The 24,547-nt window shown below is 43.5% G+C and overlaps 1 protein-coding gene across 1 annotated transcript in view; it reads left to right on the top strand.

The window, feature by feature from the left end:
- Nucleotides 1-24,547, top strand: part of lrp5 (low density lipoprotein receptor-related protein 5) — a 210,757-nt gene that overhangs the window by 45,430 nt on the left and 140,780 nt on the right. The window contains exons 2-3 of the mRNA XM_038808188.1: nucleotides 409-802; nucleotides 18,490-18,687. Coding sequence (XP_038664116.1) covers nucleotides 409-802; nucleotides 18,490-18,687 — 592 coding nt within the window. The remainder of the gene's footprint in view (nucleotides 1-408; nucleotides 803-18,489; nucleotides 18,688-24,547) is intronic.

Here is a 24,547-nt window from a genome sequence, read left to right as displayed (position 1 = left end):
CGTGTTGAACGGTGGAGCAGGATCAAAGGGTTGTACTGTTCCTGCTTCTGTCTACTCCTGCTCCAACTTCCTATCTTCTGATGTCTCGTTGTCAATTTGGGATGTGTAAAGGTGTAGCAACTTCTTATGTCGTAGGATGTGAGCATGTTTTGATGTCACTTGAAGATTATGGTGGGGGTGGGATGGAGGGAGTGAGTGGTGAATGCAGGCAAGTTGCAACACCAGCTAGGAAAGAAAGTTAGAGGCTCGGTTACCGTACATCGTTCTTCTTTGCTGCTGGGTAGAAAATGATTGCAATCTTATGTTTGGCCTTAAAAGAATAGAGGCGGGGAAACTGTCAGGATGTGGTGATAAAATTAAAAATATAAAAAGCTGATACCTAACCGTAATTTTTGTGTTTCTCCATAGCATCGCCTCAGCTGCTTTTTGCTAATAGGCGGGACGTCAGATTGGTAGATGCAGAAACGGTGAGACCAGAATCTACTGTGGTGGTCAGTGGTCTGGAGGATGCAGCTGCCGTTGACTTTTTGTACTCTGAAGGGGCGATTTATTGGACTGACGTGAGTGAAGAAGCCATTAAACAAACATATGTGAACCTAACTGGGAATGTGCAGAAAGTGATCATCTCTGGTCTCGTTTCACCGGATGGATTAGCTTGTGACTGGTTAGGCAAGAAGCTTTATTGGACAGACTCTGAAACAAATCGGATAGAGGTTGCCAATCTCGATGGAATTTCTCGAAAGGTCCTTTTCTGGCAGGATCTCGATCAACCAAGAGCTATTGCACTTGATCCACAGCATGGGTAAGTGTTTCATTTTTTTGTCTTGATTCTTAACTTTTGAGAGTTGAACGGTCCATGATTTTTGAACGGTGGCACGAAAATTGAAGTTTGATACATATTTTCCCGGTACGACAACCTTCTCAAAGGAATTATTTCCCTTCTGTGCAACTGGACAGATGTTTAGACTTAATCAAAAATGCTATGGCATGCACACGTGTGGACAAGACCAACCTTCAACAAAGGCTAAATTGAAGGTAATGTAGAAATAAAGGACAGTATTGTTATTTCCCCCTCCCATTTAGAAGTCTGTTTCCCTTTGACTGACCTGCACATACCACTGGAATAGCCCATCAGGATTTATTTTCAGTATGATTCCACTGTGGCCACCTGGGATTTAATTTCAGTTTATTTTTCTACAAGGCACATTTTGTAAGACGAGAAGGTGATTAAGAAAATGATCATTCATGTGAGACGTCACAAATTCGACAGCCCCCTTTTCGGAGACTTGGTGGTTTGTCGGGATCATGTACACTTTACCCGATGTAAATAAATGATCTATGCTCTGGTAATGTTGTCAGCTGTCCTGTAGCAAACTCTCTTTGCAACTTGTGAATAGAGGATGTGGAATGCATTTATCGGTCTGTTAACACGGTGGTGTTTGAGAAGGCAGTCAGTACCCGTGGAACCATAGGTCATCACAAAGGAATACTTTCAAAATACGAAGGGAAAACATTGGAAAAGGATTTGGTTGCTTTTCCCAGCCTTTTAAAACATTGTATGAAGAGACGTCCAGGAGCCTGGTGACTTAAGTAATAGATGATAATGCAATCCTGACTAAGAAGAGAATAGAAGAACATACGGAAACAAAAAATAATAATAATGACTAGTCAGCACAGATTTCAAAAGCTGAGATCTTGCTGGATCAACCTTACTAATTTTGTTTGCGAAGGAAACAGTGAGTATATAGAGGTAGCGCAGTAAATGTAATTTATCAGGACTTTCAAAAGGGCTTCAATAAGGTCCCCCATTTAGGTAAAAGAACGCGGAGTCAGAGGACAATTTGCAGAATGGATGCTTGCTGGCTTCAAGACACAAAGCAGAGAGTGGGAGTGCAGGGTAGTTATTCAGTGTGACAGAAGGTGGGAAATGTTGTCCTACAATGAATAGAGCTGAGACCACTGCTGTTCACTATTTACACTGACAATTTGGACTTTAATATCAAAACCACAATTTCTTAATTTGCAGTTGACACTAACCTAGGGTGGTGGTCAAGACAGGGAAGGACTGCAACAAATTACAGAATCGATAACCGTTTGACAAATTTAGTTCAACACAGATAAATATGAGGTAGTGCATTTTGGTAGGAAGAATAGGGAGGACACTTATTACTTGGAAGGTACAGGTCTAGGTGGGGTGGAGGAAAAAAAAAAGGATCTTGGAATTGTAAAGCTTCTTCCTGTTCCTGTTCGCTCCAGTTTATTCTGTTGTTTTCCCCTTTTATTTTTGCTGTTGCATTTTTGATCTAGGGAGGATTTGTGGACATGTGACTTTAATTGAAACAAAAGATCCAGAAGGCTGTGATATTTTAGGCTGCCTGACATCAGTGATGACTCAGTTTGATTGATTTGGCTGTTGACCAATGAATGGGCTCAAAGGTCCATGTTCTGCCTGGTAACCGTGGGGTAATTGGTATGATCCCACTGGAATATTTCCCGCTGAAGATTCAAGGGTGTGAGATTTTGGTTTCACTTTGACTCCTGTTGCTCCAGGGAAGGACTGCTGTCCTCTTCCCCTCTCCATATTTCTCCAGCAGGAAGCCTGGATTAATCTATGTACAGGTGAACCACTGCACGCTGTGCAAGCAGGGGCGATCCGCCCAACTCTCTCTGCTGAAAAGGCTGATGTAAACAGACCAATGTTCCCTCCAGAAAAGGAAATAAACCATAAATTGAAAACAGAGTTTGAAAGATGTGAGTAATACATTTCTAGACTGCAGAGAAGATCATTACAGGCTGAAAACAAAGGACTTTAATTAGTCAGCGTGCTGTGAGGAAAGTTTACTCCAGAACCACCATTGGAAGCAAAGACTCTTATCGTTTGACCACATCCTTATTGTTTTCACCACCCCCTCTACAGCACGCTAGCACAGTTTGATTCCCGGCTTGGATCAATGTCGGTGCGGAGTCTGCATGTTCTCTCCGTGTCTTCGTGGGTTTCCTCTGGGTGCTCGGGTTTCCTTTCACAGTCCAAAGATGTGCAGGTTAGGTGGATTGGCCATGATAAATTGCCCTTAGTGCCCCAAAAGGTTGGGATGGGTTATGGGGGTAGAGTAAAGGTGTGGTCTTAGGTAGGGTGCTCTTTCCAAGAGCCGCTGCAGACTGAATGGGCCCCATGGTCTCACTCTGCACTGTAAATTCTATGATTCTACCCTCTGTGTTTGTCGTGTGTGTGTGTGTGTGTGCGCATGGGTGTGGTTAGCGGGTGGGGCAGTTAATGTGGGTACTAGATATTTTTTATAATCTTTATTGTCACAAGTAGGGTTGTCACTACCCAGTTTCATGCTTATTTCATTCTTGTTATAAATAAGCAGCAATTGTGTTTCTACTTACAAACCTAGTGACTGTAATTATTGGGCAGCCAAGGACCAAAGGCGTTGGAATTTTAAAATAAGAATTATTGGTTAATCACTTGTGTTGTGACTCCAGGCTGGAATTGACCATGCACTTGCCCAGGTGGCATAACAGAATGGAAATACATCAATCACTAAAAGTTGCGCACTGGTGAGCAAGCTTATACAGAAAGCAAAGCAAGCACCTGGGTATATTTCTGGAGGGATAAAATTGTTATGCTAAGTTTGCATTGAACCTTAATTCAATAACAGTGTGTGTAGTTCTGCTCATCATATTTAAGAAAGAATATCGAGGCACTAATGAAGGTGCAGAGAAGGTTCACAAAGATGATGCCAGAAATGCTTGGTATACATATCAGGAAAGGATGGACAGCCCAGGTCTCTATCTCTTGAAAGCAGAAGGCTAAGGGGCGATCGACTAAACAGTCTTTAAAATTATGTAAGATTTTTTAGATGAAATACAGAGAGAATGTTTCTACTTGTAGGGAAGAGAATAGCTGTGGACCATCAATATAGGATAATCATTTAATAGGGAATTCCAAAGAAATTGCCAACAAATCATGGGGATGTGGAATTCACCACCTTGAAGAGCACTTGAAGCAAATAGTATGGGCTGGATTTTATGGGAGGCTCGAGAAGGAAGGGAATAAAAGATTTTTTTTATTCATTCGTGTGGTCACTGTCAAAGCCTGCATTTGTTGCCCATTATTAGCTGCCCTTTAGACGGTGATGAGGAGACATCTTCATGATCCACTGCAGACCATGTTGTGCGGATGCTACACCCGCAGTGCTGTTTGGAAGGGGGTTCCAGATTTTTGACCCAGTGACTGTAAAAGAACAAAGATGTTCTTCCAAATTAGGACAGTTGTGGTTGGTGGAGAACTTGCACCTGCTGCCCTTGTCCTTCTAGGTGGTAAAAGTCACTGGTCTGGAAGGGGCTGTAGAAGGAGGCTTGACACATTGCTGCAGTGCATCCGGTTACTCTGTTAGATTTAGATGAGGAAAGACAGCAGGCGCTCGTTTGGAACACAAATGCTAGCACGGGCTGGTTGGGCTGAATGGCCAGTTTCTGTGCTGTACATCACTTGCTTTATCCAAGGAGATGTAACTGTATATTTAGAATGGCGGCGGTTCTATTGCTAATCAAAAACTCCTTGTGGCAGGAATGAAAAATCTGACTGTGTTGGACTTTACGGTACTGGTAGCACAATTAAGCTAATTTAAGGAAAGGTTTGATGCTAGGCCTAGGACGTCCAGGGTATTGGGCAGAACAATAGCTTAAAAAACAGATAAATTTGGATCATGCAAGGAATGTAAAGTCTGATCTTTTTCCCCACCCCAACTCAGTCCTTTCCAGCTTTGCATGAGGCCAGAGGCGGGTTGGAACTTTAAATAGGTTTGAAGCCTCATTGCCATTCAGGTTTTCGACGTGAACTCTGGTCGATCGAGTTCGTATAGAAGTCCATTTGATCTTGAGGATTGGAAGGGACATCACAGCTGAACCTGATTAACTATATCTGATGTATGTGTCAGTGAGAGTGTCAGGTCTTCCATTTTGGGTTTGAACCTTCTTGACTCTCATCTGCCATTTGTTACAGAACCACAATGATCTCCATTTAAAAAAAATGTAGTAATCATATATTAAAAAAGCTAATTCTGCCATTATAGGTCAAGTATTTTACCAATTTATGCAGTTTGTGCTGTTGGCTGCATTTGATGAATTAAAGCTCAAGAGATGGCAAGATCTGTAGCTAGCACACACACCTGTCACTTTGTGCAAAAAGCAGAGTCATTTAAAATATATCAAGTGGATAAAGTAGAGGAACAAATTTAATGTGACATAATCTTCATAAAGATCTATTTAAATCCCAGATGTAACCTTAGCATTCAGGACTTGTAAGTACTTCAACCCTGTCAATCTCTTGAACATTCTGCAAGGTTTTGTGGGAGAATTTGTATCACATAATGCAATGATAATGTAGAAAAGCATGGTAGATAATATTGACTGTCAATTATCACGCCAGTAGGGGTGTTTATGGGTTTTGATACATGTCTTAATAAAATACATTTAAAGAAAAAAATATCAAATCAGTTGTCTTATTCTTTGCTGCATCCAAACTTTTTGAATTTTGAAGGAAAACCTTCAGGGAAATTAAGAAAACTTGCACCTTATCTTCACAATTAATTGACAGAATGGACGACTTAAGGCAATGAATGTGGGTTCAACTGAAGCATCAATGTTTTTAATTTTCGATTGCTTTGAGCAAGTCTTTGTAATTGGAGGGAGGTCGAAGGAACTGTTGAGGAGTTAACCAGGTATAGTTAACAAGAGTAACAGTACTGGTAGTTGGATTGGATTGGATTTGTTTATTGTCACGTGTACCGAGGTACAGTGAAAAGTATTTTTCTGCAAGCAGCTCAACAGATCATTCAGCACGTGGAAGAAAAGGGAATTAAACAAAATTCAAGAAAATACATGAGAATACATAATAGGGAAACACAATATATACAATGTGCTACATAAGCATTGGCATCGTTTGAAGCATTCAGGGTGTAGTGTTAATGAGGTCAGTCCATAAGAGGGTAATTTAGGAGTCTGGTGACAGTGGGGAAGAAGCTGTTTTTGAGTCTGTTCGTGTGTGTTCTCAGACATCTGAATCACCTGCCCGATGGAAGAAGTTGGAAAAGTGAGTAAGTCGGGTGGGAGGGATCCTTGATTATGCTGCCCGCTTTTCCCCGGCAGCAGGAGGTATGGATGGAGTCCATGGATGGGAGGCTGGTTTGTGTGATGGACTGGGCGGTATTCACGACTCTCTGAAGTTCCTTGCGGTCCTGGGCCGAGCAGTTGCCATACCAGGCTGTGATGCAGCCCGATAGGATGCTTTCTATAGTGCATCTGTAAAAGTTGGTAAGGGTTAATGTGGACATGCCGAATTTCCTTAGTTTCCTGAGGAAGTAGAGGCGCTGTTGTGCTTTCTTGGTGATAGCATCGACGTGAGTGGACCAGGACAGATTTTTGGTGATGTGCACCCCTAGGAATTTGAAACTGCTAACCATCTCCACCTCGGCCCCGTTGATGCTGACAGGGGTGTGTGCAGTACTTTGCTTCCTGTTAACAGTTGTGGAGTGAATGGCTCAGCAGCTTCCAGAGTATGGACATAGCTAGATGTGGAAATCTGGAATCTACACCCGGAGTTACTGTGCTGCTCTGCAGGTTGTGCTTTAACAATACCTCGTGGATGGATTTCAATGGTGAGACTAGGTAAAAGCTTGAAGATGTGGCATTTGCGCACTAATTATCCGCTAAACGTGACAGAAAAAGCCAGTGCTGGTGCCTTCATGTATAAGGAAATATTTATTGGCACAATCAGTCATAATTAATTCACTGCTGCTGGGTCAATTCTGCAACACCTTCCCTAACAGTACTGTGTAACCACATGAAGTGCAGCAGTTCAAGAAGACAGCTCGCCACCACCTTCTCGAAGGCGATTAGAGATGGGAAATAAATGCTGACATGGGGTCAAAAGGTACAAAGCTTCCTATTATAAGGAGGAGTTGAGCCTTCATTGAACTGGCCCAAAATGTGTTTAGGTTGATTTGCCATTATCTCTTTTGATGTGCTTTAACAGCACTATCTCATTATAAATTAGCACATTTGAAACAAAAATTACATTATATGCCAAAAGTCCATTCCATGCCATTATCAACAGTTTTAATGAACCAAGCATGTTCCCTGGCTGGAAGGAATGGGCCAAACACTATCCACTTGATCTAACACCACCCATGCGAAGCAAATGAGAATCAAGTCTTCATACCCAAAATGCACGTGTGACATTTAAATTGTTTTTGTTAAAAGCCCGTTGAGATGGGGCAGCACGGTGGCCTAGTGGTTAGCACAACCGCCTCACGGCGCTGAGGTCCCAGGTTCGATCCCGGCTCTGGGTCACTGTCCGTGTGGAGTTTGCACGTTCGCCCCGTGTCTGCGTGGGTTTCGCCCCCACAACCCAAAAATGTGCAGAGTAGGTGGATTGGCCATGCTAAAATTGCCCCTTAATTGGAAAAAATAATTGGGTAATCTAAATTAAAAAAAAAAAAAAAATTATTTAAAAAAAGCCCGTTGAGATCTATTGTTCATAGAATCATAGAATTTAGAGTGCAGAAGGAGGCCATTCGGCCCATCGAGTCTGCACCGGCTCTTGGAAAGAGCACCCTACCCAAGGTCAACACCTCCACCCTATCCCCGTAACCCCACCCAACACTAAGGGCAATTTTGGGCACTAAGGGCAATTTATCATGGCCAATCCACCTAACCTGCACATCTTTGGATTGTGGGAGGAAACCGGAGCACCCGGAGAAAACCCACGCACACACTGGGAGGGCGTGCAGACTCCACACAGACAGTGACCCAAGCCGGAATCGAACCTGGGACCCTGGAGCTGTGAAGCATTTGTGCTATCCACAATGCTACCGTGCTGCCCTCATTGTTGGAGGTGGCCTGGAATTTTCAAGTATTATTACTCCGAGCTCCTCGGAGGCTTTGAGGGACAGTATAGCTCCCTAGAGGCAGTCTTCTGAATAGTTTCCAATTAGGGCAGCACGGTGGCACAGTGGTTAGCACTGCTGCCTCACAGCTCCAGGGACCCGGGTTCAATTCCGACCTCTGGTGACTGTGTGGAGTTTGCACTTCTTCCCAGTGACTGTGTGGGTTTCCTCCGGGTGCTCCGATTTCCTCCCACAGTCCAAAGATGTGCAGCTTGGGTGGATTGGCCATGCTAAATTGCCCCTTAGTGCCAAAAGGTTAGGTGGGGTTACTGAGTTACGGGGGTAGGTTAAAGGCGTGGGCTTAAGTAGGGTGCTCTTTCCAAGGTCCGGTGTAGACTCGATGGGCTGAATGGCCTCTTGCACTGTAAATTCTATGATTCTATGTTCAGAACTTTGCTGGATCTACAATTCATTACAATTGTGGCTTATGGTGCACACTTTCTGTAAATATTGGCCTTCTGACGTGTCAGTCGTCAGTGCTCTGGGACTAGTTTTAATAATAATATCTAGAAACGTTGTTCCTAGCTCATGTTCATCCATCACAACTTGTGTGTGGATTACTTGGAGTGTACGTTGCATTGTTCCCTGACTGGCCGAAAATTCTGTTTTCATAAAGCTGTAATGGAACTTGGGTAGGGAATTCGTAGAGCTGTAATGGAACACGGGTATGGAATTCCTAGAACACTAATGGAACAGGGGTAATGAATTCATAAAAGTGAGTTGGAACATGGGTAGGAAATTCTGGAACACTGGCAGGAAATTCATAAAACAAATGGAACAGGGGTTGGGAATTCATAGAACTGAAATGGAACACGGGTTGGAAATTCATAGAACTGAAATGGAACACTGATAGGAAATGTATAAAACTGACAGCCCACAACAAGCTTCTCAAAGCCCTGGAGAAATGCCAGCAGCAATGCTTTCACAAGATATTCCAAATCTAATGGCAAGAACGGTTGTCCAACAGCAGTGTCCCCTCCCAAAGCAACATGCGCAGCATTGAGATGTGAGTGATTCATAACCAAATCCATTGGGCAGGACATGTCACCAGACTCCTGCAGCAACTACTCTACTTGGAACTTAGTCATGGCAGGGGGACTCCCAGGGGGACAGTGGAAATATTTTACTAATATCCTTGAAGCATCCCTGAAGTGGTCAAACATCTCTGCTGACTGATGGGGGCCATGCTGGCTTGTAACTGACAAAAATGGAGAAGGCTCATTCAGGAACACACTGAAAACATAAGGAGACCTCATCAAGACCACGCAGAGGTGAAGTCGAGGCATCAGAGTGTGTATGCAGACCTCCAAAAAAACTCATCTACTTGACCTTTCAGACACCACGTTTTAAATCTGCAGATTGAGCATTAGACTCATCAGCCATCTCTGAACCCATTGAACCGGAGAGGAAACGAGTCATCCCCAAACCCAAGGGACTGCCTAAGAAGAAGGATACGAGTAGAACTATCTCCTCATCTGATTTAATAATTGCCTCTGGATGTCAAAAGTAGAAAAATGTTCCACCCTCTGCACTGATTTCCCTCACCTTGACCTCAATCCATGTCCTTGCAAAAGTAACCATGTTGAACAATGCATGGCAAAGATGTATTGGTTGTTGCTCACTAGTAATATAATTTTTCTGGAGACGGAGGTTCTTCAGTAGCCTGGCCAATTGTTGTCCCTCAACCCACATCACTTAAACAAATTATCTGATCACTATCTTATTGCTGTTTAAGGAACCTCGTAGGCAAATTGGCAGCTGCATTTTCCTACATTACAATATTGGCTACACTTCAAAAGTATTTTATTGGCTGTGAAATGATTTGGGACTTCTTGCAGTCATGCAAGACGCTATGCAAGTATGAGTTCTTTTTTTCTCAGAACTTCTCCAGTGTATGCTTTTTGTCATGAAAGCTGAAGGATTGTCATAATTATAATTGAGTTGGCTCAGGCACTATCCATGTGGCTTAATATTGGAAAGTCCCAAATGCAAAAAAAACAACTACATAAAACTTGAGGCAGTCTGCCCAGGAGGCAAAAAGGCGAAAAGTTATGTCATAATCACTATCTTCGAGAATATTTTAAATGCTCCATTTAGTCTTCCTTTTGGAAGCCTCCTGAATGGGACCTGCAAGAGGAATTTTATCACTTTTAAAGTTCGGTGTGCAACGTACTTATTCCGGCAATAGATGCAACTTAATTTATTGTTCATTGTTCGATTTGCCTGTTTATGAATTAAAGCTAAATTAAAGCAATTATTGTATTATTTTTAAAAAAAGCTTTTCTAAAGTTGAGTTGTGTTTCTGGAGTAGCGTTCAGAGGACTTGTTGCAGGTATGCTATTTCGAGCAATTCTGGAAAGCTTTTTTCATGGAATTGTAGAATGTGCGTGCGTGTTTTACAAAACACTTGGAGGCAATGAGGAAGGGGATGGGGGCGGTTTTTAAAGTGCTGGTGGAGGAGGTGATTACCCCGGTGAGGACAGCGGTGACAAGTGCAGTGGCAGAGGTGCGGGAGCAAGGTGAGGTGCTTAATAAAGTGGAAGAGACATTACTGCAGCACTGTGATCAACTTACCTCGATGGAGATGGAGATCAACAAGGATCTGCGAGGCAAAATGGAAGACCTGGAAAACCGATCCAGGCGACAGAATTGGAGGATTGTGGGGCTGCCCGAAAGAGTGGAACGGCCGAGGCCGACTGAGTATTTTGCCGCGATGTTGGCGAAACTATTGGGGGACGGGGAGGATGCCTCCCAATATGAACTGGATCGGGCTCATCGGTCGGGGAGACCTGTACCAAAGGCGAGTGAGCCACCAAGAGTAGTGACTGTGCTTCTGTAGGTACAGTATGAAGGAGAAGGTCCTGTGCTGGGCTAAGCAGAAGCGGGTGGTGCAGTGGTCTGGAGCTGGTATACGCGTATACCAGGACTTTTACGGTAGAGCTGGCGAGAAGGCGGGCTGTCTTCAGCTGGGTGAAGAGGGCACTGTACATTAGCAAGGTGCAGTGCGGCATAGTATATCCAGCGGATAGCAGCAGAGGAGTTTGCGAAGGCAGAAGGACTGTGGCAGAATCGAGAAATGGTCATGTACTGATGTAGCCTCAGGACTGTATTTTTTCTTTTTTGTTTGTTCACTGCGTGCTGGTGTATGCGCTATAGGAGGCAACGTTGTATATATTTGGACAAGGGAAGAAATGGGACTTTCAGTCGTAATGAGGGTTCTTTGGGGTGTGGGTGTGTATGCGGGGTTTGTGTGCTAAAGGGGACTTCTGGGTTTTTCCTGGGGCCGGGCATGGGGGAAAGAGACCCAGGCGGGGGCCTCCACACGTGCTGGTTTAAGCCTGCCAGTGAACGGGGGTGTGAGGTAGGGGGTGTAGCCACCTGGGATGGCCACTTCCAGAGTACAAAATAGATGATAGCAATGAATGTAGGGAACTATTGACAATGTTAGGAAAGCAAGCAGGTACACTGTATGCATATTGGAGAAAGCAGCTCCCAGACGAGACAGAAACTGTAGGTCAATTAACATATTGATGGCCCATCTCCGGGAACAAAGGAAAGATACTGAAGTAACCGATCTAGCTCCAGACATCCCGGCGCCAGTTCCCCAAACCGAAAGCGTAAACAAAGCAAGGCCAACGGCCACCTAGGACACGCCCAGCCATCAGGGCACCCACCCCTTTATTGGTCAAGATCAATACGAGTGATCAAGCTACCAATTAATTGGGGCCAAGTTCAAGGCCCGCCCAAAAGCGCGCAAAGCCCATTAGGGTATAAGAAGGCCCCGAGAGAGAATCGCTCTCTTGGACTCGGCTCTCAAAGTGGAGAGGCCTGTCCACCAGCTGCACCAGAAGTAAGTAAGTCCAAAGTCAACGCTCGCTATCAGACGGACGACCTTAGCTGTTTTCTTGTACCTCCTCGAACCCAACAACCTCCGATCCGAACAACGGCCATTGTTCCTTTGAGTGGGCACCTGAAGTTAAGTATAGGCGTTAGCGTTCGAGATAGTTTAGTTTGTGGTATTTTGTGCATGAGTAGATATTACTGTGTGTGTAAATAAATAGTATTGACTTTGAACTAACTAACTGGTGTATTGGCTCTTTAATCAGTATTCGGGTTTGAACCTTGTGGCGGTATCGAAAGATACCTGGTGACCCTAGAGCAAACATGATTAGAATTAAGGATGGCGACCATATTGACAACCAGATAAATATAGCAACAGGGGAGGGGCTGCGGCCATCGGAGCCTGGCAGAACAGGGTCCGAGGGGTCTCGCCAGGGTGGAAAGTTGGGGGGAAGGAACCGAGGTTGCGGGGGGAGGATTAAGTGGAGGGCAGGGGAGGGTTTACAACTCTTGGGTGTCATTTACGGTACTCTTTTGGAGGTTGGATGGCATCGAATGTCGTCAGGGTTGGGGGGGGGGGGGGCGGGGGAAGAGAGAGAGAGAGAACGGGGAGACTCTATCGGTTAATGGTGACCATGGGCGATTCCCGACTCCTTTCTCTTTTTCGCCTTTGTTTTTTTTCCCACCGTGGGAGGGTTTGTTTTATTTGATGCACATATTCACTGTTGTTTGGGGTGGTGGGAGGATGGGATCGTTATTGTTGTTGAAGGTATTGACTTTGTATCTGTTACCATTTACTGCTTGTTGGTGGGTATAAATTTTGAAGGAAAATGTGAAAATGGAGAATAAAAACATTTTTTTAAAACAATGACGTGGGTAGCGGACTGTATGGCACAAAAAACTGCCATTGCGGCCGGTGGGAAAAAGATATTTTTTCACGCCCGATACTGCACTTGGGGCAATTCTGTCCAATGTCCATTTTTAACTTACAGAAGCAAGAGCATTTTCCAATTTTGCCCAAAAGCAGCTGACCTCCAAGGACCGTACCATAAAGATAAACCTGAAAATAATGCTCAGGACTGTGATTGGTAGCAGTAGAAGGATTTTGGGGTCGAAGAGGTTCATTGATATAAAGTGGTTCGCTACCTACCCATGCTGCACACAGCTGCGATAGAAGCTAATTAATGCTAATATGATAGGAAGGACTGGTTTAAACTTCAAAATTAAATGCATATAGTGCGTGTTTGTACAAGAAATCTAGTTCAAAAGGATTCGATGAATAGCTAGTGCTGCTGCATTTGCCTTTGTAGAGAAATTGAATTCGGTTTCGAGCGGAAATTGGTCATTTAAAATCCATCTCCTATTTAGTCTAAAATAGATTTAAAATGCACCAAATTAAGTTGAATTACAAATAGCTTTGTTATCATTACTGAAAATAGTGGCAACATCTCTGCATCGTTTGTTTTCCCCCATATACTTTCGGGCTAATAACATGACTGAAAAGATGTGCGAGTTGTTAGGAGCAATTTGGCATCACTGTCACGTGTTTCAATTTTAGAGAAAGCATGGTAATTTTATGAACTGTCTGTTTGTTTCTCCAACATTTTGATCAGGTTTCCTGCGTTGCACGCCACCTCAAAGAAAGTTAAACTTGTCTCTGGCATGCCAGCAGGAAAATGGTTGTGTTATAGCAGCTATTGTTGATCTTCATTTCTATTTAGTTGTCATCGCGATGCTTTTGTTTCCACTGTAATAAGAGAATAATCACTTATTGTTATATGTCGGCTTCAATGAAGTTGCTGTGAAAAGTCCTAGTTGCCACATTCCGGTGCCTGTTCAGGGAGGCTGGTACGGGAATTGAACCCGCGCTGCTGGCCTGGTTCTGCATTACAAGCCAGCTGTTTAGCCCACTGTGCTAAACCAGCCCCGCTGTCAAACCCGCTGTTACTTTCCTTGCCTTTTTTTACCCGTTTAATCTATTTTTACTGTCCCTCCCCACTCTTTGTCCACTTGCTTTCCCACTCTTCTTTTCATTTTCTTCATCTTTTATCCGCTGCTTTTCCATTTCCTTCTCTTTTAGCTTTTTAAAAAAAAAATGTTAACTGTTTGTTCTTGTCTCGCCTCCACAGGCCCAACCACAAAATAACCTTTCAAGGTCATACTTCAGAGATAGTGTTCAAGCAGTGAGAGCTGGAAATTAATCAGAGGAATGCTAGCATTTGAATGTGTTACCTGTTTAGCACATACCTATTTATCTAAAATGGGTTAATGTCTCCCATTAAAACAGAAAAACAATTCTTACGATTGCGTTGAGCATTTTTAAAGTAGTTTCCAATGGCATGCTTTCTGAGACCAGGTTTTGTATCATAAACTGTGAATAAAACACCAAATCAGTGGTTGAATAATAATGATCAGGTGTGCTCAGCGATTGCATTTAATTTCAAACACGGAGGAAAAATCATAAGCCACCTATTTGTCAGTTTTCTTTTTATGTAATTAATTCTGCCAGTTTAAGGCAGTGTATAAATATTTAAAAGGTAACTTGCTGGTTATCATAGAAAAAGTGTTCATTAAGTTGAAGGAAGGCAGTTGGCAGTAATTGTTACCACGTCGGGCAAGGGAAAGCGGACTTTTAAAAGAATGGAACCTCTTTTATCGATCCATCTTTCTGCCCAAGATGTTGCAGGTTGGATTTTTTTCCTGCAAGTCAGTGCAGTTTTAAAAAAAAATTCTGCTGTCTTATCGGAAAGAGGCACAGAACAAAAGTGGGGCTTTTCCTTGGTGAGTTAGGGAGAGAATCATCTTGGAGCATGTTTGCGGGATTTAGTGTTTATTAATAATTTGCTCATGAGATGTTCGCGTGGCTGGAGAGGCCACTATTTATTTCCTATCCATAGTTGCCCACGAGAGGGTAATGATGAGTCACCTTCGTGAACAGCTGCAGTCTGTGGGATGTATGTGCACCCACAGCGCTGTTGGGAAGGGAGTTCCAGAATTTTGATTCGGTGACAGTGAAGGGGCAGAGATATATTTCAAACTTGGACGAGGTGCTGTTTTCATGCACCTGCCGCCCTTGTTCTTCTGGGTGGTAGAGTCGTGGGTATGGCAAGTGTCTATCAGTGGAACCCTTTCAGAATGTTACAGGTGTTTAACGATGAAATGGAGTGTGGCAAAACTGGGTAAAGTTTTTTTTGGGGTGGGGGGGGGGATTTTTTTATGTTAAAGGCACAATTTGATGTTCGAAAAAACTTGCTTTTACTTAACATTTTTCATGACTCCAGTACTTCTCAAAGTGCATCACAGAAAATGAAGTAATTTTGAAATAAACTTCCTGTGGTCGTGGAGAGAAATGTGACGGTCAATTTATGGGCAGCAAGGTCTCGCAAACAGCAGTGAGACAGAAGATCAGATAATCTATTTCAGTGATGTTGATTTCAGTTCTGTTGAAGGATAAGTGTTCAATAGTGCTATGGGATCTTTTGTCCACCTGGGAGGACAAACTGGACCTTAGTTTAACACCTTGTCTGAGATATTGTCTTCGTATAGGGGCTAGTTTAGCACATGGCTAAAAAGCTGACTTTTAAAGCCGACCAGGGCAGGCCAGCAGCACAGTTCAATTCTCATACCAGCCTCCCCAAACAGGTGCCGGAATGTGGCGACTAGGGGCTTTTCACAGTAACTTCATTTGAAGCCTACTTGTGACAATAGGTGATTTTCATTTCATAACACTTCCTCCACTGTGCTTTGACCAGTAGCACATGTTCCAATCTGCTTTTGACCTGGCTATTAAGAAGAGGCTGTTCACCATGTGAATACATGTTCACCATTTTGAAATGATCCATCCTTGGGATACGAGCTTCAATGGCTATGGCTTCACCATCTCTAATTGCACTTGAGCAATCAGGGGTGGTTAGCTGTGAGGACTATTAGGATCATTATTGATTTGACCAACATTTTATTACAGATTTGTTAATTAATTGAATTCGAATATCCAGGACATGGCTTGAAAATTATGTAACATGTATTTATGAATATTCCCTACAGATTTTGGTGTACTTTTTTCATCTTGTACTTTTCCATCCTAATGTATTGTCAGGCTGGTTTCATTGCTCACTTGTACAAAGGTCAAGACAGAATTACTTGTTTTTCCATGTGATGTAGATTTAAAAAGGGGCCTGTGAGCTCATTTGGCTAGTCTGTCATTCAGGATAATGCCAGATGCATGGGTTCTGGCTGAGGTAGACTTGGGACCTGCCTCCTCGCCCTGCCGCTGTGAGTAGACGGCAATGGCAAAGCACCACTGACAAACTGCCAGGCAAACTGCACAAGATGAAGCACGAGACCTTGAGCTCAGGACCTACCCTCGTGCAGAGCACACATGAATGAACAAATAGATTAAAAAGCACAAAGAGGGGATCTCAATTTTGGGGGATTGTCTGTGATATAATAATCAAATCTGGAAGCAGTGTTTTCATTCCTGTGTTCACTATTGGTCAGTTATAATGTAACCGTGCTGTACTGCTCAACTGTCCGATGGTGACAATCAATATTTATATGGTTTTAAACAAAATTGTTCATATAGTAAATTTTTTAAAAAGACAGATTTTCAGCATGCCATGACATGGAGTGTTGGAACATGGCTTATTGGAAATCTTCCCATAAGTTTTGACCTTTGGCAAGCTACTTCTGAGGAGGTGGATGTGAAGACATTGATTTGAAGAAAGGTATTTTCCCAACAGGTGAGGCAGAAAGTTAGAAAACAAGTTTGGGGGCAGCAGGGTAGCATGGTGGTTAGCATAAATGCTTCACAGCTCCAGGGTCCCAGGTTCGATTCCCGGCTGGGTCACTGTCTGTGTGGAGTCTGCACGTCCTCCCCCTGTGTGCGTGGGTTTCCTCCGGGTGCTCTGGTTTCCTCCCACAGTCCAAAGATGTGCGGGTTAGGTGGATTGGCCATGCTAAATTGCCCGTAGTGTCCTAATAAAAGTAAGGTTAAGGGGGAGGTTGTTGGGTTACGGGTATAGGGTGGATACGTGGGTTTGAGTAGGGTGATCATTGCTCGGCACAACATTGAGGGCCGAAGGGCCTGTTCTGTGCTGTACAGTTGTGTAACCCCCAATTGCTTGGCTATCAAAATTGTGTAGAAGTGGCTTGAGAAATGTCTGCCCGCTGATCCAATCAGCAAGTGACTGTTAATAAAGTATGGCAATGTGAACAACCATGAGAACTTGTATTTATTTTGATATACTTTCAATTTTATATTTAAATGCATGAAAATAGCCCTGTTCAATTCAAGCACGGGCAGTTCTCTGCAACCCTGACCAAAACCAATAGCATCAATAAGCAATTCGGCAGCGCAGACATCAAAATCAAAGCGTTAGATATTCACTGTCGGTGTGTGTGTGTGTGTGTGTGTATGTCAGTCTGTCTCTTTTTATGTGTACGTCTCTCTCTCTCTCTCTCTCTCTCCATATAGGGGTGTTCGCTCGCTCGCTCGCTCGCTCTCTCGCTCGCTCTCTCGCTCTCTCTCTCGCTCTCGCTCGCTCTCCCCCTGGGCCTCCTGGCTATCCCACAGCACCCATTGGATGACAATTATAAGTTGTTGTAATTTCCTTCTGTCTTATTTAATTAAACCTGGTGTGTTCTATGCTTTCATGCTCTCCTCACCTTTGCTTGTGTTTGATAGTTGATTATTATGCTACTTTCTTGTCAGTGTGACATCAGCCGTACCAGTAACATCCCCAGAGTACTGTAAAGTATGGTTCCTTAATCTCTCTCAATTCCTTAACTCCTCGATTCCTCATTTGCATGTTCTCCAATACTAACGTTATCCACAGTCATTGATTAGCTTCCGCATTTCAGTTGCTACCACTGAACTTGGTCGTCTGTGCCAACAGCCTGAAATCTTGACCATTAGTGGACCTTGTCATATGTCAAGCCCTGGGGGAAATTTCTCCCAATTCCACAATGGCAATACTGAAACCAATCTGTTCAGCTTTGCCAAAGAAGCATGAACGGGTAAAGTGAGATATAATGATGGGAATATATTTTTAATTTTGGTAAGTATTGGGTAAGGGCAACACGGTGGCACAGTGGTTAGCACTACTGCCTCGCAGCGCCATTGACCCGGATTCAATTCCGACGTCGGGTGACTATCTGTCTGCATTTTCAGAATTAGGTAAGAAGTCTTACAACACCAGGTTAAAATTCAACAGGTGTGTTTCAAACACGAGCTTTCGGAGCACTGCTCCTTCCTCAGGTGAAAGGAGCAGTGCTCTGAAAGCTCGTGCTTGAAACAAATCTGTTGGACTTTAACCTGGTGTTGTAAGACTTCTTACTGTGCTCACACCAGTCCAACACCGGCATCTCCACGTCATGGCTTCTCAGAACTAATCGCACCTGTTTAGGAAAGCTAACTATGCAGATGGTGGAACATGCACTGCTTTGTCTGGTATGTAAGCAAATAGCCTTTTCAACAATTTTTAAATGAAATATCTTGTTAAATTAAGCGTGGACTATGAAGGTTAATTGATGAACAAATTATTTTTGATGACTGCGTTTCTACAGTAATGGTAAAATATTACAATGCCTTTGTTGTGATGGTTTTTACATTTTGTGCACTGCACATAAATTGAGAATATTTAAAACTAGAAAGCAAAGTTTATTTCTGTTAGCAAGTTCTTATTTCTGTTGTTTGCAGGTACATGTATTGGACGGATTGGGGTGAAATACCGAGAATTGAACGAGCCGGAATGGATGGCAGCAGTCGCTCTATCATTGTGGACTCTGATATTTACTGGCCAAATGGACTGACCATTGATATAGAGGAACAGAAACTTTATTGGGCGGATGCAAAGCTGAGTTTTATTCATAGATCCAACTTGGATGGCTCGTTCAGGTAATTTCAGTTAAATATTTGACTTTCTTTCACCTTTTAAGATGATAGAGCAAATTGTTTCATGGAAAACAGTGCAATTAATTTAATGTGATCATTCATTGAGGGTTTATTGCTTTATGCAATGACTTTAATAGAATTGACAATGTGGTACAATGTATACCATGATTATGCATTAATAATTAAATGAATACCCAATCTTTCTGATTATCAATTACATTGATTCAGTGATTCTAACTGTGTACAAGTAATCAGCTGTTTTATGACTGGTAACTATTCAATACTATACTTTGATTAATACAATTAGTCAATACAGGATACAAAATGGGTTCTTATGCCACATGGTAGTATTAAAATGATTTCCTTGACCATGTTTTTTTAAAATAAATTTAGAGTAGCTAATTATTTTTTTCCAATTAAGTGGCAATTTAGCGTGGCCAATCCACCTAGCCTGCACATCTTTGGGTTGTGGGGGTGAAACCCACGCAGACATGGGGAGAATGTGCAAACTCCACACGGACAGTGACCCAGGGCCGGGATTCGAACCCGGGTCCTCAGCGCCGCAGTCCCAGTGCTAACCACTGCGCCACATGCTGCCCTTTCCTTGACCATGTTGATTATTACGGTGAATTTTGTATAAAAATAATCAACATGAACAAAAATCTAAATATCCCAAATCTACTTCTAGAAGTGTGAGCAATATGCCAGGCCATGGGGTTCCAAAATGTGGGCGAATACAATTCTGCTGCTGATGGCCGATAGCATCTCATGGTGCCCAGTTTTGAAATGATAGATCTGTTCTGAATATAAAATAAAAGCAAAATCCTGTGCATGTAGCAGATATGAAATAAAAGCAGAAACTGCTGGAAAAACGCAGCAGTTCTGGCAGCACCTGTGGAGAGAGAAGCAGAGTTGACATTTTGAGTCCAGTATGACTCCTCTTCGGAACAGAGGAAGTCATTTTGCACTCAAAACGTTAACTCTGTTTCTGTCCCCACCGATGTTGCCAGACCTGCTTGGCTTTCCCAACATTCTCTGTTTTTATTGCTGTCCTGAATCTGTGCCATTTATGACGGTGATAATATTACGCACCGCTATGGTGGGTGGCCTCGATGTGAAGATGGGACTTTTAACTCAACAAGGACCGTGTGGCGGTCACTCTTAGCAATGCTGGCATGCACAGACCATCAACTTTCAACATCTGTAGATGGCAAAAAATAATTTCAGGATTCCATGAAATTTAGCTGGAATGCTAGATTGTGGGTGTGCACCTGTTTCCAGCCACAACTCTCGACTAGACCATGCCAAGGCTTCAAGCAAAGACCAGGTGTTTTGCCACAGGAAGAAAAAGTGCACGCTTCCTTGGTAGCATAGAATGTTGGATCCTGATTTTTAAAAGTATGTGTTGGTTAAGACCTGAATCAGGCACTTGCCTTCCTGCTCCATCCACATACCCACTTGCCTGATGATGCCTTGTGACTCGTGGAGGAAATGAAATATTCATTTTTAGTTTATACATTACGAGTTAATTCTTCCTGAGTGTGCTGCTTGAGGAGGAAATGTAAATGTCTTCGATATCGCGGACGAATTCTCAAATCATAGCAAAGTCAATGATTCCTGAGTCTGAAAAAGCCTTGAGTTACTTAGTTGGGATAGTTAATATTTTTGTAGCCAAGGAAGCACGTGCTACAGACCAATGAGTGCTAGCCCTTCCCCCACACACGTGCCCCCCCCCCCCCCCCCCCCCCATCCATACTTTCTTTCAGATTACATTATAAACTAACTACCCTACATCGATCAGTGTCCTAATAGGACTTGATTTTCCTTTAAGTATACTGTGGTAATATTCTAGAAACTGTTATTTGTTGTAAACATGTACCAGATGAATTCTCTTTAAAAATAATTTGCCTGTTGTATTGTCCTATTTATACTTTACAAGCTCTATGTATTAATTGCGGTTTTTACATTTGAGGCAAATAACATTTGCCTTGATTCTAACAGACTTTAGTGGAGTTGCTTCATGCAGCGTTTATGTGGCTGGAGTCTGAAGTGAGAAGGAAAGCTATGTCTGCTTTGTCCTATACAAGCATTGGCTTGCTGCAGAGAATGAAAGTTGTTTCTTGTCCCGCAAACTGGCAGGCCTGTTGTAAATGCTGACGTACACAAATCTTCTAATCAGCATGCTTTATTGCTGCCGCTGGGGTCAAACAAACAAGGTCAGGAGTGGTGCAAGGTTTTGATCATCTCTGCTATAGAACCAGTACCTTTGAAAGCCTCTTCAAAGGCTATATTTTGTTGCATTGTAGTGGCTTTGAAATAAAGACTGCAAAATGGATTGTTGGGAGCTTTTTTCAAGTTCTGTGTAAATATTTGCTTTTTGTGATTTAAAATTTCAATGTAAAGGGTGACTTGATAAAGAGTAAACAAGTGGGACATCCTGACTTGAAGTAATAGAATGTTGCTGTATTTGAAAGATGAAGAGTCCCCAAATCAGTCTTGATCTGTGTTTCCTGCTTAAAATAAAAAGATTAAATTTAGTAAAATGGATAGTGAGACAGTTTCAGTTTTCATGTGACCCCCCAAATTGGATGCCTACTGTGCCAAAGCTATACAAGAGAATTTCCTTCAGGCATGTATGTCAGGCAGCAGACTGCAAACAGCATGAAAACCTTGCAATTAAATCTATTAGCTGTAACAACATATTGGTACACTTACACAAATTGCTGCCATATGTTAAAAGAACTATCGAGATTTATCTAGACATAAAAAAGCATTAGTAAAATTGTTCTGAATTTCAACTGCACAGATCATATCATGAGCACAAAAGGTTTTTTAAAAAGTCAGTCAAGTATCTGACACGCACGCATAACCCCCGTCACCATGTCTGAGTCCCTGAGCCAGGCTACTGAGAAATCTACTCCTGTAGAATGATACATTGTGAATGCTTGCTCTCGCCACATAAGGTAACATCCTTCTCTAAACACAGAGGCTTTAGACATCTGTTGGCAGGTCTGAACGAATCCAAATGTATTCATGGGTATTGCTGAAGTTACAGAATGCATGCAGCATTCCATGCAAAGAATGCACTGTTAAGCATTCCACTGCCCCCACCAGCCAGGATCATCATCCCACTGAACAAAATTGCCGTGTAGAGTTCTCTACCATGGACCGGATTTCAACTAACCTTACCCCCAGATTGCCTCTGCAGTCTTACCTCTGCAGATTTCGCTAACGAGGAAAAGCTGACTGGCCAGTTATCAAAGGTATCAACAATGCCCTAAAGTATTGCAAACCTCGCTGGCTCCGATGCCTGATTGCAAATCTCCCGTGGAGAATTGACTGGTGGATTCTGGTTCTAGGGGGGCCAGCCAGTTGGCAGTTTATTGGAATTTGCTGTAGTTTACATAATGCTCAGTCTGCTTTCACATGCAAAATGGCTGCTAAGGTTCGCTGTTTATGGAAGTTGATTTAAAGAGTCTTTATGGTAAGATTTCTAGCAGGGTTTTGAGGCTATCCTGATGCTTTTTTTTTGTTTTCTCCCTGGTTTCACTTGGTTGACAATGTACCAGCTGTTCTTTCCACCATTCCCTCTACATTTTTTTAGTGTGCAGAGCGGACATGTGCCCAGCCTGTGTGAGGGCTTTCAGGTTTCTGCACGGTTGCAGAGTTCACAAGGAACATCAATTCTTGCTTTGATGTGTCTGTAATATGGGGACAGTGGATTGACCAATGGAGTTCCTGCTTCATTTGTATTATTTGGACATCATAGTTAAGGAGAAATTGAACTGACCTCCTTGTACCTGCCTGTCAATATTTAACCGTACAAACTCACTGCAACATTTCTTGTCAACTGATGTATCATCTGCATGCTCACTTTCAACTGACCAGTGCCATTAACTGGAACAGCCTGTGGTGTCCTTGCAGTCTCTTGCATTGGCTCCTTGCTGATATTCTAAAATACTATTACCTGGATAGTTCATCCAAGCCCATTCATCTCTTTCTTTCTTTCCGTCTAACTACCTCCACTTTAACATCCCTCATGCAGGAAGGGGTTGAATGTAACAGTGCTTTACCTTTTGGCCATTGTTTACTGACCCAACATTGATTGTACTTGCTTTTGTCAGGCACTTTTGTTACCCAGTCTATATAAAGACTGATATCTGAACGCATTAAAAATATTAGTAAGCTTTGTGCAGCTACCAACATTTTTGACCCCATAGATGGGAAGGTAGCTGCAAATGGATGTGTCCTTTTAATTGTGGTCACATTGTCAACATCCTGGAGGTCACCATTGGGCAGAAACGTAAATGGACCTGGCACATAAATACTGTGACCACAAACTGTCAGTGGCTGGGAATTCTGCAGAAAGTAACTCGCCAATCGACTCCCAATATCCTTCCACCATCTACAAATTCCAAGTCAGGACTGTGATGGATTAATCTGGGTGCGATCTTCGGCCTTATTACATTCACGCTCCAGTGTAATGAGGCAGGTGAATAACGGGAGAAGCCAAAAATGGGAACCACACCAGGTGATGCAACCGGCCTGCTCCCCTAGGAAAATTCAGAATCCCGTCGTAGCGTGACGAGAAACCAGTTATCACCACTTAACCCCATTTCCATACAATTAACGAGAGCCGCCTGTCATCCAGCGGCCTCCTGTCATTTACCGGCCTCCCCAGCAGGTGCTCACGCTGGCGCCGATTAGTACTCCCTTTTAAAAACGTGAACCTGATGGAAGGGCTTCTGTCGGGAGCCGAGGAGGGAAGTAGCAATCTTTGCTCACAGGCAAAGAGACCGGGGGCGCTGGCCTTGGCACCCCAGTGCTCAGCGGGGGGTCTGGACTACCCTTGCGGCACCATCGTGCCAACCCTAGGATCCCAACCCCATTCCGGGAGCAGCCCCTGTCCCTGCCCGACTGTCCCCCGATCACCAACAACCCCCACTGATTGCTGAGGCCTCTGGCCAAACGGCTGAAAGGCAATCGCTAATAGGAAATAGGCAATCACAGTAAAGTGAGCACTCAACACAGGCCAAGTGGGATCCCGTGGGGAGTTGGGCCATGTTGCTTGTGGGAGTCATTGTCTCGCATTTCAATCAAACCTTGATACCGGGACACTGTGCCAAAACCCCACATGCAGCAACCAACATCCGAACAACCAGGAAACGGAACACAGCTCCTGAGACATGACCACGGCCGGAGGGTAGGTGGGTGCCACAGGGAGTGGGGCTGCCTGGAGAGATAGCCAAAGGGTCCAGGGGTCAGCCCGCACTGCGGAAGAAAGTGACGAGGCATCATAATTTTTGTGTAAAAGGTGGTTTAATGTGCTGTACAATACCTCATTTCCGAGAGTGCCGGCCACAGGCCGAGGGCCGAGAAACCCATGGCCATTTCCACTCGTTGTAGCACTTGGAAATTTTTACGGAGATTTGCGCCCTCTGCCTGGATGAGTGCAGCTCCCGATGGAATTCAAGAAGATGAACATCATCCAGGATAAAACATCAACTTGATTGGTGCCCCATATACCACCTTAAACATTTATTCCCTCCACCACTGATGCAGAGTGGCTGCACTGTATACCATCTACAAGATGCACTGCTACAACTTGCCAAAACTGGTCTGGCTGCTTCTACGGAGCACAGTGGTTAGCACAGTTGCTTCATAGCCTCAGGGTCCCAGGTTCGATTCCCGGCTTGGGTCACTGTCTGTGCGGAGTCTGCACATTTGCCCCGTGTCTACGTGGGTTTACTGCGGGTTCTCCGGCTTCCTCCCACAGTCCAAAGATGTGCAGGTTAGGTGAATTGGCCATGATAAATTGTCCTTGGTGTCCAAAAAGGTTAGGTGGGGTTGGTGGTTTACTGGG

This window comes from Scyliorhinus canicula, chromosome 9, assembly GCF_902713615.1.
Source record: "Scyliorhinus canicula chromosome 9, sScyCan1.1, whole genome shotgun sequence".
Lineage (NCBI taxonomy): Eukaryota > Metazoa > Chordata > Chondrichthyes > Carcharhiniformes > Scyliorhinidae > Scyliorhinus > Scyliorhinus canicula.
This window is presented reverse-complemented; position numbering and strand designations above follow the sequence as displayed.